Source organism: Megachile rotundata, chromosome 3 (assembly GCF_050947335.1).
Source record: "Megachile rotundata isolate GNS110a chromosome 3, iyMegRotu1, whole genome shotgun sequence".
Taxonomy (NCBI): Eukaryota; Metazoa; Arthropoda; class Insecta; order Hymenoptera; family Megachilidae; genus Megachile; species Megachile rotundata.
In genome coordinates, this window is record NC_134985.1 from 8,524,227 (window position 1) to 8,544,738 (window position 20,512).

The window sequence follows — 20,512 nt, forward strand, 5'->3', positions numbered from 1 at the left end:
AACTCGTTGCAGAAGTGCTTCAAGCAGAACGAGGACAAAGTCACGATTTCAGCATTCCGGAGATCTTCACTTTTATGAATGGCTTAGATGGAACACTTTCCTTGGATCTTTTATTTATGTACTATTTTTGGAATAATTATAAGTGTTCATGACTTGGCATTCAAGCTGTGCTGCAATATTTTTTTTTCTTTGGAAAATAATTTTTAATGTCTTATGAGTTTTACTGAAAACTTTTGTTGATAATAAATTTTATAATTGTTGGGTTCCTAAATTTTCTAATTTTACCTACCCTAACCTTACGCATTCTTATATAGACCTAATCTTAGCCAGACGTCACCTGATAAAACCTAAACTTTGGCCTAACCTAAATTTTTAATTTTTAAATTAAGATTTCAAATTTAAGAAACTTCCAATCTCCAAATTATTAAATTTACAAATTTTCATATTCACAAATTATTAAATTTTAAAATTGTCAAATTTACAAATTTAAAAAACTTCTAATTTTCAAATTTTTTAATTTCTAATTTGCATGTTAAATATAGAAATATAATTGCACTTTTCAAATTTGTACATTTGCTACAATTAGAAATTCTATTTTCAAATTTCCAATTTCAAACTTTCAATTTTTCACAGTCCAAAAGTTTGGATTGTTAAAAATTTTAATTCTGTAGCTGCGTCGAGTTTATACGATCACATTTCGACGAAGTAAAACGATAGAACAGCAGTTTGCCGAAAGAAACCCGATTTGTAATTCTACTCACAGTTTCGCTTTATTTTGCTGCTTAATTTTGTCCGAGAGAGGCGTAGAATATAAAAAAGGTAGAAGTAATGTAGAATTACACTTCTATTGGTCGACTTACAAAGTTTTGAGATTTCGAGGAATTTTATTAGAATTTAAATCTTCCAGATATTATGGAAGATTTCTTTTATTTAATTACATTTAGTTATAGTGTAAATCACTTTACACAAGAAAGAAATTTTGAAAATTTCGAAATTGAGTGTTTTCAAAATTTGGAACTTAAGATAGAAAAAATTTCGAAATCTGACAATCTAGAAATTTGGAAACTTGAGAATTTGAAATTTTGAGTACTGGGAGTCTGGTTATCTAATTTGGAAATTTGGTAGTCAATGATTTTGAAAATTTGACGATTTGCCAATTTGAAGATTTGGTAATTTAGAGATCCAGTAATTTACGTATTCAAAATTTAATGAACTTGTAAATTGAGACATTTAGAAATATGAGACAGTCACAAAAATGTGGGAATTTGCCAGTTTAACAAATTTCACAATTTGAGAGTTTGAAAATGTGTGAATTTAATCATTTGAAAATTAGAAGTTTGTAAATTCATAAATTTGTAAATTTGAAATTCAAAAATTTAATAATATAAAAAAATAAAAAGATTTTCTCAACTTGGAAAATTCTAACAATTGTAACAAATTCTTGAACAATTCTAAAAGTCTAAAATCGCAAATATTGAAAAATTAAAAATTCTCGAACCGTAAAGTCGTGAAGTTTGAAAATATAGAAACTGTCTTTCAAAGATTATACACATACACTACCGTCCATAAGTATCCGGACACTTGGTTTCGTTACATAAAACACAGTTGAACTTTGTACGAAAGGTATTTAGGGTTATCATATCATTTGTAATAATTATTATTATCTTTTGTGAGGTGTCATAACGTAATAGAATTAATTTCTAAGTACAAATTATACAATGAAAATGTGAAAGTAAAATTCATGTCCAGAAGTACAAAGTCCAAATTTGTGAATCCAATGAAACGCTTTCGATTCTAAAAAAAATTTTAATTTCTACTGTGTTTCATTTCTATGGTGCAGAATGTATTCAGAGGGTTTTTCGATATGTTTCAAGTGTTTGTAAACTGTTGGTAGATGTTTAGGTTCCCTCAATGGAGATACGAATGGAGGTAACGCTATGTACTCGACAGTTTCGGTTTAGTTCGTCTGTAGCTTCTTTTCCATCGAGATATGAGTTCCAAACGAGAATTATTAATCGAAAAACGTTCCAGTATTCTGACCTTCGCAGAAAAAAAAATCGATTTTAGTTACTGTTGCAGATACTTGAATAACTTTCATGCAACGCGAATGCATATTTCGCTTGTGTCCGGATACGTATGGACGGTAGTGTATGTGTGTGAGGATCTACGGCAGAGTAAACCAAAAGAGACAAAATGAATCTGTTAGTGTTTCGATCGTCTCAGTTCTTCGAAACGTAAATCCAATTGAACCTCCGCGGCAAAATGCAGAGGATGAAAATAATTTTAGTGGAGTGTCATTTGTTGCTATTTGTCGGCGGATGCTCGGTATCTCTTTCTGTTGGTGTCGATCGCGAGGAAAAGGCTTCTGCAAATTGATTCGGGCCGCAGAAACTGGTCTCGTAAACTGGAGTCAACGTTTCAGCGACCGGATGCTCTTAATGATCGGCAATTTCAGTATGCGTTACTTGAGAGCAAGTTTCGTGCGACGCGTGTGCCTTCTCTCCTCCTGTCGGTGTCTTAAAGCCCCTCGAGATCGTGCTGAATATTTTTGTTCCCTCGATTAAATCCCACGAATTTGTATGGTAATTAGGCGACACGGTTCGTAATTAAGAGGAAAAATTAATGGTCCGCTAGATTGAATAAGAGAGCGAAACGTAACGTTTGACGTTAATTAATAGTTTTGTAAGAGCTCTTAATGACTGCGTAAAAGGACGTCATAATTTCGGTATAATTTCCAAATTTTTCATAATTATGCACTTTCTATGTATTGCTCTTTCCTTAAGCTTTTCATACTCTGTCGCTTTGAAGGGTAGTTAAACCACCTTTCAGTTTATTCGTTATAAGGTAATCACTCTAAATACTTTATTTACTTCATACAAATTTTAAAAAGGTTATCATTACCTCATAAAGATTTTATTAAGGTTTCATACAGATTTTGTGAAGGTTTATTCTACAAACATTTTATATGGGTTATTGTTTTTGTTTTATGAATAATCACACTAAATACTTTGTTTACTTCATAGAGATTTTAGAAAGGTTATCTTTACCTCATAAAGATTTTATTAAGGTTTCATACAGATTTTGTGAAGGTTTATTCTACAAACATTTTATACAGGTTATTGTTTTTGTTTTATGAATAATCACACTAAATACTTTGTTTACTTCATGCAGATTTTAGAAAGGTTATCTTTACCTCATAAAGATTTTATTGAGGTTTCATACAGACTTTGTGAAGGTTTATTCTACAAACATTTTATACGGGTTATTGTTTTTATTTTATGAAGAGTTTACACAGGTTATTTGTATTCTATAGAGATTTTATATAGGTCTTCATTTTATGAAGATTTTATTCCTGTTATTATTTGTATTCTATAAAGATTCCATAGAGAATATCATCCATATACTATGAAGGTGTTAAGAAGGCTATTTTCTCTATCTTTTAAAAATTTTATGCAGAATATTAACCCTTTGGGCTCGAGGAGTGACTCTCATTCACCATTTTATTTAATATAATAATTTGTAATAAGCATTTTTAATTGATTCTATAATATGACATGTGTGATGTATAAACACAGTGAAACAAACAATAGTGGAAATTATTAGTAGAGAAATAATAACCTCAAATGAATTCATTTAACTTTTTAACTAATTTTTGAAGTTGCTGTTTGCAAACAATCAAATTACCTTCGAGTGCAAAGGGTTAATTTTATTATACATAGATTGTATACAAAACATTAACTCAATACTATAAAGATTTCATACAGGTATCTTTATTTTAAGAAAATTTTATCAGAAATATTATCTCTTGTAATGAGTTCAGAAAATTGTCTTTATTTTACAAAAATTTTGCGACGATATAAAATATTTTCCTTCACAAATACTAGGAAGCTAAATACATTTCAAGTAAAGCCGAATATGGTGGTCTCTTGACCTTGTAAGGATGTTCACCGGTTTTACAAAAATTTATCAGATGACCAAAATCCTCAGTTACAATACAGCTATTGAAACTATTACATATTTCATTGCACATGGTGGCGAAATATCGGCGTTTTCCCTTTTCTTGTTCCTTGTTCTGCTGCACCCTCGTTTAAAAAGTGAGCACGAAAAGGCACTCTTGGCCGTGAGGATCTCAGTCCTTTTATTACTCGGAAGCGAGGGGACAGGACGCGAAAGGACTCCCGATTATCCATTCGTCCTGAAAGCCTTCACGTCCTCGACAACCCCTTTCTGTTTCACAAGGGTCCTTACAAGATACGCATATGAGCCTGCATCGAGATGCATCTTTATGGGATATCGTTGGTCGATTCGAACAAACTCATCGATATCGATTAGTCAAACTAAACTCGAAGTGATCCTTGATTCATTCTTCTTGGATTTACATAATAACTTTTAGTGGATGAATAAAAAAAATTTAATTTGCCGTACTTTGATGAGACGCACTCACAACTCAAGTGTGAAATTACTTAAATTTTTTCTTCAACCTGAGATTTAGGTTCAATTGTAATTTTTATAGTCAAGGATCGCTGAATATAAATACTCCTGCACCGTAAGTGTGCGAGTTCTTCAAAATAACAGATTTAAAAAGTACAAAGAACATTCTTTATACATACATAAATTCTATATAATATATACATAATACTACGTAATAGAAAATGCTACAATTTTATTAATATTTCTTTGTAACATGTCCACCTACTGTGAGTGTATTTATGTCATAATTTTATGTACCTCTCAAACAGGTGGACAAGTGTCAGTTGATGCTTAAAGATCTTTCTGCGCATGCGTAGATACTCCCGCGCATGCGCAGTTCATACCCTGCGCAGTTAATACTCATTCTGTATACGCTAAAAAATTCCCGCGCATGCGTTACAAAATTTTTCGCAATTCAGAAATTTCTATACAAGTTATCAGTCTTTAATAAATTTGATTTTCATGGGATATGCTTTTAGATCGTTCTAATTTAGATTTAAAACCCTATGTTGCCTTAATAATGTAATACTAATGCTAAACTCCATCATGTATTAGATTGTACAACATAATTATTACTGTTAAAAGTTAATACATTGTGACGAGATATTCAATGTATCATCTCGTAAAAATAATGTAATTATAACACAATATACAATATATTACACTATAAAAATAATACAATCACACTATAAAATAATATAATTTTAACAAAATAGAATACATCGCAAAAATAATATATTCAAAATTCAAAATTACAATAAGAATATCTATTCTATCAGTTGCAAGTCATAAAAAATGAAACTTTTTCTTCGAGTAAAATATTAATCTAACCAATGCAGGTCACAATGCAGAATGACGCATACAAAACACAAAACTTCCTAATCAAAAAACGTGACTATTTAACGTATGAAAGGAAGTAAAGTGTATCTTGAAATCTTGAAAGCTCAAAGGGTGCAACGTTCTCTTGAAATCGGTTAGACATATTTACAAATTCTTACTAGTCGTTTTACAAACTGTTAGGAACGTGTTGGCGTTGATTGGACGGACATGAAGGGTTTTCACCCTCGCACAGAAAGTGACATTGCATTCTTGGGTTTTTCTCGGGGTCGAGGATTCTCGGAATCAACTTAGCATTGCTTCGTCTAACAATGAGGGTCATGGTTTATGACATGACCTGAGTTCAGTACCTGCGGTACGTAGCATAATTTTAGCACAGTTTACGTGACAATTTCTTAGTGCTGCGGCTCATGAAAGTATGCATTGTACCGAAAGTTTAGACAATTAAATTTTTGATATTTTTTATTGTTTAAACAATTTTTTGCAATTTGTAAATTTTTTAATTTAAAAATTTTCGAGTTTTCCAATTTTCAAATTCTTAAATTGTAAAATTGTAGAATTCAGAAAATTAAAAATTCTCAAATTGTAAAATTGTAAAATTCAGAAAATTAAAAATTCTCAAATTACTGAATTGTCAAAGTTTCAAAACCTAAAATAAAAAAGTCTCAAAGTCTCAAATTCTCAAAGTCTCAAAGTCTCAAAGTCTCAATCTCTCAAAGTATCAAAGTCTCAAAGTCTTAATGTCTCATAGTCTCAAAGTCTCAAATTCACAAAGTCTCAGTGTCTCAATCTCTCAAAGTCTCAAAGTTTGAAAGTCTCAAAGTCTCAATGTTTCAACCTCTCAAAATCTCTCAAAGTCTGCATGTCTCATAGTCTCAAAGCCTCAAAATCTCAAAGTCTCAATGTCTCAATCTCTCAAAGTTTCAAAGTCTGAATGTCTCAAAGTCTCAAAGTCTGAAAGTCTGAAAGTCTCAAAGTTTGAAAGTCTCAATGTCTCAACCTCTCAAAGTCTCTCAAAGTCTGAATGTCTCATAGTCTCAAAGTCTCAAAGTTTGAAAGTCTCAATGTCTCAACCTCTCAAAGTCTCTCAAAGTCTGAATGTCTCATAGTTTCAAAGCCTCAAAATCTCAAAGTCTCAAGTTATCAAAGTCTCAATGTCTCAATCTCTCAAAGTCTCAAAGTCTGAATGTCTCATAGTCTCAGTCTCACAGTCTCATAATCTGAAAGTCTGAAAGTCTGAAAATATCAAAGTCTGAGTGTCTCAAATTCTCAAACCTATAAATATATATAGCTCCACTTACTACCTCCTCAGTGACCTCTCAAAAAACTCTCCAACCCTCAAATTCTTCTTAACAAATCTCCAAACACAATAACTCTCAAACACCCAAATTTTAAACTTTCCCAAAAATCTTAAAATATTAAAAATCTATTTCCACTATAATAATTAGCCCACAATATTCGTTCACAACACAAAAGAAATTTTCACAAAGGAAATTAAAGGGCAGAATTGCAAATTTCGTACGAACGAATCGATTGAAACCTTTAACTGCCTTTCGATCGAAAACTACCACTTGCGAAAGAGTCTTTGAAACAGATAGGAGAGTGTCGGGTAAAAGGGGCCAATTTATGCAGGTTCGTCGACGTTACGAGCAACCCAGTTCTGAATTGACTTCATAAGTGGTTCAACACGGGATATTCCACTTTTTACAGAGTATCTCCATATGATCCCGTTGCACCGAGTGTTAATACACCGTCATTAACCGTAATTATGGCGCTGCACTATCTCATCGGTGTCATAAACGAGAATTTATACGCTAGAGAACGAGGATAGGTGGCAGTTCCTTTTACGCGGATAATAACGTTCCACTTTCGTTTCGAACGCATCGTACTACAAAGTCAGAACTGAAGGCATGTGCTTTATTAAGTCTATTGCGTGAATGAACTCGAAGCTTGTGCAACAATATAATAGAGGGACTTTTAAGAGAGAGGAATGGGTCTGCGTATGGATGTGGTAATTCATTGCGATATTCTACAATAGAGAGTGCTAGTTTAGTATGCTTGATGATACGAGGAAAGAGAATCATCTTTTATTGGTTTTTGATGGAAGTATTTTTTAATATATTAAGTTTCAGATATAGAAACTTGGAAATTAGAAGATGTGGAAAACTGAATTCGGGTGTGAGAATATATGAATATGAATGTTAGGAAAATGTAGGAGTTTGGTAATTTCATAAATTAAAAATTGGAATGATTGAGAATTTGTGATATTGTAAATTTGAGAATTTATGAAATTGTGAATTTGAGAATTGTCAAACATGAAATCTAACAATTTGAGAATTGTCGAACATGAAATCTAACAATTTGAGAATTTTCAAACATGAAATTTAAAAATTGAAAACAGAAAAATTGAAAAATTGAAAATAGAAAATTGAAAATTGAAAATTTGAAAACTGAAAACTGAAAAATTGAAAATTTGAAAATTGAAAAATTGAAAATGTGAAATTTGAAAATTAGAAAACTTGAAAATCTAAAAATTTTAAAATTTTAGAATTTGAAAATTGGAAAACTTGAAAATTTGTAAAATTGTGAACTTGATGATTAAATACCTATACTTGTAAATTAAAAAATTGAAATGTAATATTTTCAAATTCTATTTCGATTAAATGACTCAGCTTTTCTAAAACACCGCATCTAACGGGCAAAGTAAAATCGGTAGATTGTAGCTTTTTCCGTGATATATGATTCCCGTTAGATAAGAAACGAATTGTCGCCTCTGGAGACTTGAAGTTGTTCGTTTCTTTAGACGGTGAAGGAAATTACATTGAAATTCAGCCAGTGCTTTTAAGAAAATGCCGTTTTCTTTATTCTAATCTTGTATCGTTTTCGATTAATTATTTTGTAGCGGTATTTAATTAGTTGTCACTAGATTTATAGCCCTTCGATGAATTCACTTATTTTCTTTTTTTAAGTAATGTAGAAATATAAATAAAGGATGATAAATTTAATATATTCAGACAATTTAATTTCATTTAAATCTAGCTAAGTTATAAAGCAAAAGAATCATAGTAAAAACTAAATATGTATAATGTAAACTCTACATGAATATTTTGTGGAATATTTTACGTAAAAAAGGACAAGGAACGGTCGAAACGTCCTGTCGACCGAGCGTTTACGGAAACGTCCGAACGCCCGAACGTAAACAAACAGCAACACACCTGCGGAACAATCCTAATGCAAGAATAACACTGTTTACTTTCGACTTTTTTATTATAGGACTTACCAACGTACTTGTGACATTTTCCCGATTAAAATGAGACCAAACACAGCGTAATTACAAGCATATTTACTTCTAATTTCAAGCGATTAATTTATAAGGAAGCTTTATTGTAATAAGGTCGCGGTAAACGAAGTAATGACACTTCGGGTAACTTCGTTTCCCTTCGATGGTATTCGTATAACCACGTGATACAACACTCCGCTTCAATCGTATAACCATTGAATTTATCTTACAATATTTTGACAAGTTTTAATTTCAAATGAGAAAAAGAAAAAGAATTTAAGAAGTAATTTAAAATGAGAAAAAGATCCATCATCCTACTATTAAAGGAACTATATATAATTTAAAACGTTTTGACATAGAATTCACGGTTTTGACGTTAAGTTATCGGTTTCAATAATAACGGAACGCAAACTGATGATTAATTATAACGCCTATCAATTTGTCACGGTTTGATGCGTTATTAGCCACGGTTGTTTGTCGATGATCGTAAAATGACCGTAATTATTGTAGTGGTGACGAACGAAACCGTAAAGTCACTGTTGCGAATTCCGCCACGGTTCTGGTAGCAGCAATAATTTAATGTCGCGATATCGTTGCGGTCGTGTGACGAGGGTGATAATTTCAATATCGATGCACCCTGAACTCTGTAAACCGTATTTAGAAACGTAACACCTCGATCTAATCGCAGCATATTCAATTACAGAGCCCTGGCTCGTTCTCGCTACCTTGTACGTCGACTTAATCAATTTATCCTGAGAAATTGCCGCAGACGAGTATTCATGTAGCTTCTTTGACGTGCAATCCAAATTTCAATGAAATTAGATCAAACTTGAAAGTAATACTCGCACTGCTTTGAGGTGTAAGGTGAACAGAAACAAAACTTCAAATAGATGTAAATAACTTAAATTTAAGTGACGTTATGGGTTGTTTAGTCGTTCATATAAATTCCAAGATGGCGTCGCTGGGCTACTTTTATTAGTACTGAGGTAACCCAAAATAATTAATCTTCCATTTTTATTTTATTTTTACTAATATTTATTTCTTCAACAAATATTCTCGTCCCGTTAATGAGTTAATATTTTAATATTAATGAGTTCATATTTTTTAAAATTAATTTGCTACTTTTTTCTTCATTTTTCAGATATCAAATTTTCATACACTTTATGTACAGTTTATATTTTAATATAATTTAATTAATTATAATTACAATTAGTTTCTGCAATGATTTTTTTTGCTATCCAAAAGTTCATTTTTGTTTTTAATTACAAATTTTCATAAAACTTGCCTGTTAATTAAAATAACACTTATATAAATTACTCTTAATAATTAAAGCTAATTATTAAGTAAAGCTAAATATGAATTCACTGTCTATTCACCCCAACGCTTTTTCTTTGTCAAAGAAACATATAAAGTTAAATTATAAAAAAAATGTGAAGCACAGTAATTAGACCAAGACCTATATTTTAAGGTATTCAGAACGTCTCTCTTCGAGCTTGTACCAGAAACTTTTTACGGAGAAGTTTTTCTGCTCATCTCATTTCACGGAAACTGGAAGTCATAAGGAAGGTTCGCGTTTTGTTATATCCTAAATTTGAATATTCAACGTGCACGGTATCCTTCTTATACAAGATAAAATAAAATTAAACAAATAGTGTTTTTAATAAACAATTTGAATACACTTACAAAATTGTAAATAATATTTTCAGTTGTTGTTCAAATTTTAATAATGTTAGCATGCTTAGCACCTCCACTTTTAATTATAGTAATCTACCACAATTTAAATTACAATTTTGAATTACAATAATAGTATTTTATTAAAATTTGTAAATTTACCAAGAATTTACAAAATTTGTAAACTTACCAAGAATTTGTAAATTTACCAAAATTTCTACGTCCCAAATTGGAAACTCTATAAGTATTTATCTAATGGCAGTCTCCGTACCCGACTGCACGAGCTTTTCTTGAAAACATATTATGACTCGTTCCACGATCGTATCAAGAAAATGTATTTTCTTAATAAGCTCGTTCAGAAAAGCTGCTGATACATCCGTAAAGCGTGAAGGTATTATTATGAGGTCGCTGGTTCACCCTCGCGATGTCATAAATTCAAATTAAGCGACGATTTATGCGTGGCGTAGTCAAGCCATGAGAGTATTGATTTCAGCTTGAACAGACTATGGCGTAGCTTTAATTATTCCCTATTATTTACGATAATGGTACCATTCTCTCATTATTGGTCGAAATTGATTGAATACGTTTTTGCCATGGACAGAAAATTTCATTTTGTTGACGGTGTACTGAATTTCAACCTGTAATATTTATTAATATGTTGAGTAATTTGTAATTGCAATAAGCTCTGTCTGACATTTTCAATATTGCAAAAGGATGCATTTTTAAACGCGCTGGTAATATTAATAACGAGATAGCAATAAACTTGAGTTATCACAGATATAATATAGAAGGTGTTCCAGCTTTTTATGTTCCAGAATGTATTTCATATTTGAAATAAACTTTGACAAGTAAATAAATACAAATTCGTTAAATACAAAGTTTTCAGGCATAAAATTAATTCAATCTGATGCAGCTTCATCTTTTATTCAAAACGTTATAATGCGTCATCCATTATCATTATAATTCGTCTGGAACGTGGCTTAAAATTGAAAATCCTTGTCAGATTCCATTACTGATTGCGCAACGAAAATCTAAATGGATATTGTAATTAGTAGTTGATCGATGCAGCTCTCGTGCATTCGATGCGATAATAGCAGATATTATATGCATTTGCGATTCCCAGTTGACTCCTCTTACGGAAGATGACCGACCGGAAGTGTCAATTAAACTGATCTCTTTCGTTCTGTTCTTTTTGCTTGATTCTCCCATGCATCGTTTGCTGCGTCCCGGCGTGTGTTATACAGGCTCATTCTAGAAATGAAGCATGTTACTGCACTTTTTAACTTCTTAAAGTGGTGTTTTGGTCAGTAAAGGCAAGGTAGATGGTTTCCAAAAATGTGCAAAAATGCGACTTCGTTTCGCCAGGATTAAAATTTTTAAACTTCAAATTTCTTAATTTTTAAATCACCGAATCTTAGATTTTTCAATTTCTGAATCCCTAAATTTCTAAACTTGCAGATCTTCGAATCTTCATGTTACTAAGTTTTTAAATTTTCAAATTTTCGATTCTTCGATCTCCCAAGATGACGAATGTCCAAACTTATAAATCTACTAATCAAGATGGACGTGACCCTCGACACTTAACCTCTTAGGCACAATGCGCCACTATAGTGGCTTTCGCGGATACCGTCTCTCTGTACGACGGTCCACTATAGTGGCTTTCGCGAACGTCATCGTAGATTACATAGCGCCTTGGCTCACTCTACTGACTCGCTCACCGTTTCAATCGAATGATCGTTTTCATATGTTTTGATTCGCACTTTTTTTGCCTTCACCACGTTTTATGAGTATTAACAAATCCCACAAACGTACATTACATGTAAATAAAAGGTAACGCCAAGTTTAGACACCATGGGGCACCTCTTTGCACTAATACGATATTGGAAACATTTGAAAATTACATATTTTGTGAATTTTCGAAACAGTAAATTATCAAAGTTAAAGCATATCTTTGGCAAAAATTTAATCGTCTAAAACCAGTTCCTAGAATCACCCTGTATAACATTCTTAACATCCACCATGACTCATCGGCGACGCTTTTTTATTTTCTGACGGGCTAGGAGCTCGCCTAATTGTAATTTGCATACGATTAGGGATCCAAACGAAATTAATTTCGGGGGAACAGGATATTAAAGTGTGCACTCGTGGTGCTGCTCGTCGTAATTGAAGTTCTTTGATTAATTTATTTGATATGAAAATTATATAGAGATTTGATTGAAATTTGATGAGATATTGTAGAAATGAATGTGAAGAAAAAATCGTATACATATTATAAATTATAAAGTATAAATCGAAGTTAATTTTTTTATTGATTCATTGTCATAATGAAATTTTTGTTATTTTTTTAGGTATGTATTAGCAGTATGGTCATTTATGGTTTTCCCGAATGAAGTTTTACAAGTGTTGTCCTGGCATCTGGGTCCGCTGTTTTACACAACGGTATAGTAAAATTAATTTCCATACGTTTAAACTTTTTTTTACTTTACTTAATAATGTTTAATCATTTTTATGCATGATGTCCCAGACTTTTTAAAAAGTTTCAAGTATAGTATATGAATATAAATAATAGACAAATTTCATGTACATACATATGTTCGTAAATATTTCATAATCAATATCTCAAATACATAATACATATTTTGGAGCCGAATTAATGAACTATAAATCGTTGTTCATTTATCAATGGAGAATGGATACGAGGAAATAATAATACTATAAAATATGCCCTTTCCAGATAAGGAAGTTCTACAGTATTATATAAAATCACATATATCAAAAGCAAAGGGTAAATGAACTATTGACAAGGAGCATATCTGAATAGCATAGCCTCTGTGAGAAATGGGTGCAGAGGTTAAAGGGTTATTAATCTGTTTCTGTATTACAAGTCGATTTTTAGTATGTAGTACAGAAAGGCATATTTATAGACGTTGAATTTTATACTAATAAAAATAATTCGTAAATTCTTAAATTTCTAAATTTCTAACTTAAAAAATTCTCAAATTTCCAAATTTCTATATTCCCAAATTTCTAAATTTCTAACTTAAAAAATTCTCAAATTTCCAAATTTCTATATTCCCAAATTTCTACATTTCTAACTTAAAAAATTCTCAAATTTCCAAATTTCTATATTCCCAAATTTCTAAATTTCTAACTTCAAAAATTTCCAAATTTCTATATTCCCAAATTTTCAAATTTCTAACTTCAAAAATTCTCAAATTTCCAAATTTCTATATTCCCAAATTTTCAAATTTCTAACTTAAAAAATTCTCAAATTTCCAAATTTCTATATTCCCAAATTTTCAAATTTCTAACTTCAAAAATTCTCAAATTTCCAAATTTCTATATTCCCAAATTTCTAAATTTCTAACTTCAAAAATTTCCAAATTTCTATATTCCCAAATTTTCAAATTTCTAACTTCAAAAATTCTCAAATTTCCAAATTTCTATATTCCCAAATTTCTAAATTTCTATCTTCAAAAATTTCCAAATTTCTATATTCCCAAATTTTCAAATTTCTAACTTCAAAAATTCTCAAATTTCCAAATTTCTATATTCCCAAATTTCTAAATTTCTAACTTCAAAAATTTCCAAATTTCTATATTCCCAAATTTTCAAATTTCTAACTTCAAAAATTCTCAAATTTCCAAATTTCTAAATATCTAGCTTCAAAAATTCTCAAATTTGCAAATTTCTATATTCCCAAATTTTCAAATTTCTAAATTTCCATATTCCCAAATTTTCAAATTTCTAAAATTAAAAATCTGATCGGCAAAATATCGAGACTCCACCAATATTCACCTTACGCAAATACGAACGTATAACACACAATAGGCATAGAGTAACGTCTAGTGAGCGCATTTCTATAGTTGTAGAATTTGAACTTTAAACGTAATGTGAGTGTTATTTACCCTGTAATGTATGAATGAAGTCTAAAGAAGATAAACGGTACTATGTGTATTACTCACCGGTACACATTTTCTACCAGCGTGAATGCGTATCTGTTACAAAGTACGAGTACGAGAAAGAAACTCGAGATACACTGTAGTCAACTTCATAGCCTGACAACTTACAAAGGAAAGTATTTTGCTTTGTACATTCAGGTGCAATATAATAAGCTTCATTTTATGTGAGAGCAAATATGTATTTTTTAATAATAATATTTATGTTTGTGCATTTTTGAAGGTTCTAGTTTATGAAGTCTCAATTTTTCAAATTAAATTTTGTTGACTTTTAAATCCCACATTTACTAATTTTTTAATTTTTCAATTTTTTAATCTGTAATTTATAAAGTTTCTAATCTTTCAAATTTTTAATTTTTCAATTTTTCAATTTGTAATTTTATCATTTTTCAATTTGCAATTTCTCAATATGTCAATTTTTTAAATTCTCAATTTTTCAATTTTTCAATTTGTAATTTTATCGTTTTTCAGTTTGCAATTTCTCAATTTTTCAATCTTTCAGTATGTCAATTCTTTTAATTCTCAATTTTTCAATTTGTAATTTTATCGTTTTTCAGTTTGCAATTTCTCAATTTTTCAATCTTTCAGTATGTCAATTTTTTAAATTCCTAATTTTTCAATTTTGCATCTTCTAATTTGCAATTTTTCAATATCTCAATTTTCCATTGTTCAAATTTTCTAATTTTCAATTTTTTAAATTCACAAATTCTAAATCTGAAGTAGGTCAAATCTAAGATCTCTTCTCTCTTGACTATATCATTCCTAAAGAGCTTTACTCTTGACTGTACAAGACAGCCAGTATTTTTCATGTTTATATACAGCTATTTTAATTCTGCCGTGACTCTTTCTATTTCATTGTTTCTGCTTTCCATTTTCCGTTGTGTTCTTCCCTTTTGTGGAGTCCAACACCTGACTCCGCGTACAACGGCCGCAGAAGTTTATACATACTTTCCTTCTATATTTCCCGCAGTTTAATTTTCCTGTTGCTGTTTTCTTTTGTGCTGTCGCTTTGTCATATCCTCGCGAAACTGTTAAATCAGTTTGTTTTCTGGATACTCGAGTTCTCAGGTGCTTCTGAAGAACGTATGGCGGGGTGTTATGGTTTTAAAAGTTTTCCAATATGGCGGACTTATTGGTGGCTGATTTCAATCATCTTTACAATAATTATCATACAAATTTTTTCTTTTATTGATATAATTAACTTATTTTTTACTTATCTTAAATTAGAGCAAAATAATTAACTTATTTTTTACTTATTTTAAATTTTAACTTATTTTATTTTTAATTCATGTTTTATCATGTGATTGTTTATATCCCTATTTTATTTTTAAATTTACTGAGACAAGTTTCGAACGTGTAATTTCACAACTAATTTCATTTAACATATTGTAACATATTGTAAATTAATATGAAAATTAATATTAATTTATTAGTGAAATTCTCATTGTCGCACAAGGATACCATTTTCTTTCACTGCAAATTATCGTTTTTCCTCGAATTTCCTCTAATAGAATGATTTAATCATTGCCAAGAAATTTAGTTGTTTCGTTTGATTGAAAATTATGGCACAGAGTTTCTGGAATAATTTCTTCCAAGCGATAACATCTGCGAAAGTTTAGAGTAGGGGCATTACAGTGGCGGTATACCGTGCAAGTATGCACTTTATCTTATGTGAGATATATTACCCACGATATGCTGACAACACCTTGTCCGTAACGTTTTCATTTTGCGTTCCATTATGAAAATCACGTATGATCTAATGCAGTTTATGTTACCTATGATTATCATTTTGTTTTACTTTATCTTTACTTTAGTCCCTCGTCTTTTGAATTCGTTTACTGCTTCAAATGTACAGCGTGTAATTTACGTATGTATGTAATTTACAGCGTTGCGTAACAAATTACACTGAAAGGCGTGGTTAACTTTCTTGGAAAAAATGGCGATTGCAGTGGACAAAATTTTGAAAATAACTGTGCAGTTATTCAAAAGTAATTTCTACAGTATTAAGACAAATAAAATACAATTAAAAAGCACAGAGTAGGCGACAGTCTCAGAAACGACACTCTCTGTCGGCACCTTTGATCTCTCGAAAACTGTCCCTTTAAATTGGTCGTACAAACAAGCGGGAAATTTAAATCGAGCAAATCTACTTTCATGTCAATCTCCAATAATTTGGAATACATTTGTAATAAATTTTCTGTATATTACTAATATTGTCTTTCGAGGTATTTTTATCAATTTTACGGCGTTGAAAAGTTGAAAAGAAAAGAATATACCAAAATGATTGCTCTACAAAATATATTTGAAGAATATGTATTACGGAAATGATTATTACAAATAACTTGTAAGAAAATGAAAAACTATATATCACAAGAAATTACAGATGAATGTGTTACAGAGATATGACAAAATATTTATTAGAAATAAATTACTGGTGAATATGCAGGTTTAAACTATTCTTTTTCGACCGCCATACTTCTGCGCTGTGCACATGCGCACCCCCGATTCTTTTGATTTGGGCATTTAAATTGATCTTCTGTCTCTAGGAGGAAGGTTTCCTTGTCTAATGTCGTCTCATATATCTACTCTTTGATGTAAGTCTAGTTTGTTGCATTCGAACAGTAATGTGCGTCACAAGTGTATGAATGTGCGTCACGAGGCATGGGGTAAGGAGGAGGAATTTGTAGGCTAAGGAGTTAAATCAATTTCGCGTGCGTAAACTTGTTTCATGTAGTTAATATGTAAAAGTATATTTTCTAAATAAACCACCTTTTCATCGTAATTGTCTTTCATCACGTGTACGCACAGATTACCTATTATGTAAACACCAACGGTGTAACCCCGTAAGAACTACCGGTTCCCGTCAGATCACCGAAGTGAAGCACGGTGGGCGCGGTTTGCGAATAAGGATGGGTGACCGAAAGGACTCATATTGCGAGTATGATGTCTCACCCCTCCTTATTCAAATTGGCCGCGTACTGTTGGTGTTTGTGGTTCCTAACACCTCTGTTGTTGGAAGAGTGGCGTCTTCGGAAGGTCGGCAACAGAGAGTGCTGCCCCCAAACCAATATTCGAACCAAAGAGAAAAATCCCGGGTAGCTTATCCGAGGCGGCTACTCGGGGACAGCACAAAATTTTAATAAAAACCCCCCCTTCCTTCTTAATTCAGTGGTAACAAACAAATGGAAGGGGTATGTTATAAATAGTAATTCAAAAACATATTTTGAACCTGTGTTAAAATGATGCTCTCACGATGAGTTTGACTTTCAAATATTTTAATACTTTTCAATTTGAAGAAATTTTAATTCAAAGTTTGAGTCCAATTTACAAAGTCAAGGATTCCTGTCGAGTGTGGCACGACATCGCACTTCTCTTGAATCTTATAAATAAATTGGTCCAACATATTTTCATTAATTTACTACTTATAATAAATGAAAAATGTATTTGTCACATACTCGCGCTATTACAACTCACTTAACGAAGAAACCCTTTCTTGATCTATTTTATAAATGAAAGACTTGATAGGTAAAAGAAACTAAGAAGTGAAAAGGATTATAGTTCCGTTATTTTAATATTGTAGATACGAATATTGACAGACGCACCCGCAAATAAAAAAACCATCTTAGTTACGCTATTTTCCTTAGGGAAAGCAGATCGACTATACCTCAGAGAGGAATAGATAATACTTAACCAGCCGGTTTAAGAGGAGCTCCGGTCGAGAACTACTCGATAAGATCGTTAATTCGAGCTTCCGTCGGATGGGAATTGAATTATGTAAATTCTCGTAGGCTGCGTCCATTCCAGACGACCGAAATTCTCGATGATAGCATCCCTCTATTCCGTATAATCTCGGATTCTCCTACTTCCGTGAACAGAAGGTGTAGCTAGTTTCGAATCCCGGCTGAATACCCCTCCTTCACGTATTTAAATTATTCCTTGTCTGGTATTACACCAAACGCGACGCTGTCATGCTTATGCAACTTCCACTCCTGTGAATTACGAGGATGCTTCAAATACCTTTTGAACTTGATACTTTTTGTACGTTGCACTGGCAATTTATTCTTCATGAATAATCCGTTTGTTACTGCAATGTACAATTTGACAAATTATATGTACTTAGTTTCATATTTTCTGAGATTAAACAATGAAACAGATATTATATTTTATTTTTTGTTGCTGTACATTTTATTTGTTAACATATAATTTTGTTACCATAATATGTTAACAAATTTTGTTAGTTCAATTTGTTACAAATTTTATTAGTTTAATTTGTTTCAAATTTTGTTAGTTTAATTTGTTACAAATTTTATTTGTTTTTTTTATTTGTTACACATTTTGTTAGTTTAATTTGTTTTTTTATTTGTTACAAATTTTATTAGTTTAATTTTTTTCAAATTTTACTAGTTTAATTTGTTACAAATTTTATTTGTTTTTTTATTTGTTACACATTTTGTTAGTTTAATTTGTTTTTTTATTTGTTACAATGTTTATATGTTACAAATTTTGTTAGTTTAATTTGTTACAAATTTTATTAGTTTAATTTGTTTCAAATTTTGCTAGTTTAATTTGTTACAAATTTTATTTGTTTTTTTATTTGTTACACATTTTGTTAGTTTAATTTCTTTTTTTATTTGTTACAAAGTTTGTTAGTTTAATAATTGAAATTAGCAATTAAAAATTAAATTGAATCCCTTTAACACTTAAGCTAAACACTTAAACTAAACATTATAGAAAATACAATTGTTTAACAATTATTTCGAATTTGAAAAAAAGTGAAAAAAGAATTATTCACAAACGCAAAGCTTTAGAATTGAAACGAGAATAGGACGCGTCGATGCGGAAAGGCTTTATGAGTCGTGAAGATGGCGGCCATGTTTGGTCACGCATGATTTTGAATTACGAGTGGTAGAGTCTCACGATTATTTTCTCCGGGAAAAATAACACGCAGCTCCATTGACAAGCAGACAACTCGTGGACAGTGCGTGACTCCGCGTTGTATAATTGTCGTCGTTCTGTGCACGCGCGCCTTTCATTAATCAGTCCTCTCCGATGGCTTCTGCTTTGTTTTACGGTACTGCGAATGAAAAGCACCCCCATGGTCGCTTTAACATCCTGCCTCAGTCAGAAATTCCACTTTTTTCATCCTTCTTTCCTGTTCTTTTTTTGCACGCAGCATGGGGCGCACTAATTAATTCTGTTAGGAACGCATCGTTACGGGAAACGTAGATGTGTGCACAGAATCATTTTGACGAATGACCCTTCAGCCGTGGGAGACCCATAACCGTTTAGCGTACTCTTTTGTTACTTTTATCCGTGGAGCGATAAGGACGCTATGGATTTAATTATGGTAATAAAAGGAAAATTTTAGAGAACGTTCTTAGAACTGAGATACTTCTCAAAAGATATCTCTTAGGCAAGTATCGTTAGAGTATCGTTTATCGCAAGTATCGTTTAGTCCTAGTATAATTACACACTTGAGCCGTTTATTTTCGAAACGGGACAAATTCACTTTTTAGAAAATTAAGGTAACTGTTGATGAAAACTTCATGACTCTCTAATTTAATAATTCATTGGTTATTTATACTCTACTTCGCCTTTAACACTAGATTGCCTAAGGCAGTCATTTTGACTGCTTTTCAATTTCAATTAGAAAAACAATTGTGTATAGAATGACACAGCTTCTTAGCATTTTGTGACTTTTTGTACAACATATAAATGCGTTTATTAATAATTGTAGTTACCTCCCCCCTCCTTCATTTCCGGTATATATATATGTGTTATACCTATATTGCCCAAAGCAATCATTTTGACTGTTTCAGTTTCAGTCTTTCTAGTGTTAAAGTTTATTGTATTCGAAACGTGCCGACCGCCGCGGCAAACGGCTGGCGCGCCGTAAATTGTCGAAGATTGCCGAATCGTTCCGATTCGCTCGAACGCGTCCTGTCGAAGAACTGCATTATCTTTTTTAATAAAAATAATAATTAAAACTATGATACTCTGATCTGTAAACAATCTACATTGAAAATAATACAAAATCTCTAATATTTGGTGTAAATATTAAATATAGAAAGTAAATTCTTAGGTTAAAATTAGGTTCAGCCGAATGTATTGTAGTAGCTCCTGTTTTTAATACTACCCGATACATATAGAAGTTCATATCTGATAACATGATCGAATCCTCAATAATTGTTATAACAATCAACGTGTTAATAATTCGTATTATAATGCACCGCATTATTCATGATTATTTCTCTGTAATCAACCTGTCAGTTCTGTGAAACCATGTATTATCTGG

The 20,512-nt window shown here is 31.4% G+C and overlaps 1 protein-coding gene and 1 long non-coding RNA gene across 8 annotated transcripts in view; one reads left to right on the top strand and one right to left on the bottom strand.

Annotated features, from left to right (window-relative positions):
- p130CAS (Serine_rich_CAS and FAT-like_CAS_C domain-containing protein p130CAS) overlaps positions 1-20,512 on the top strand; it is a 162,369-nt gene that overhangs the window by 65,289 nt on the left and 76,568 nt on the right. For 3 of the 6 annotated variants that reach the window (XM_012288249.2, XM_012288251.2, XM_076530122.1), the window contains one exon: positions 12,607-12,697. The exons of the other annotated variants lie outside the window; for them this stretch is intronic. In XM_012288249.2, the coding sequence (XP_012143639.1) occupies positions 12,607-12,697 (91 nt within the window). The remainder of the gene's footprint in view (positions 1-12,606; positions 12,698-20,512) is intronic. 6 annotated transcript variants of the gene reach the window in all.
- Positions 1-20,512, bottom strand: part of LOC143264187 (uncharacterized) — a 32,907-nt gene that overhangs the window by 1,831 nt on the left and 10,564 nt on the right. The window contains exon 3 of one of the 2 annotated variants that reach the window (XR_013037726.1): positions 17,509-18,301. The exons of the other annotated variant lie outside the window; for it this stretch is intronic. This is a non-coding gene — a long non-coding RNA (uncharacterized LOC143264187). Of the gene's footprint in view, positions 1-17,508; positions 18,302-20,512 lie in introns of those variants that run through there. 2 annotated transcript variants of the gene reach the window in all.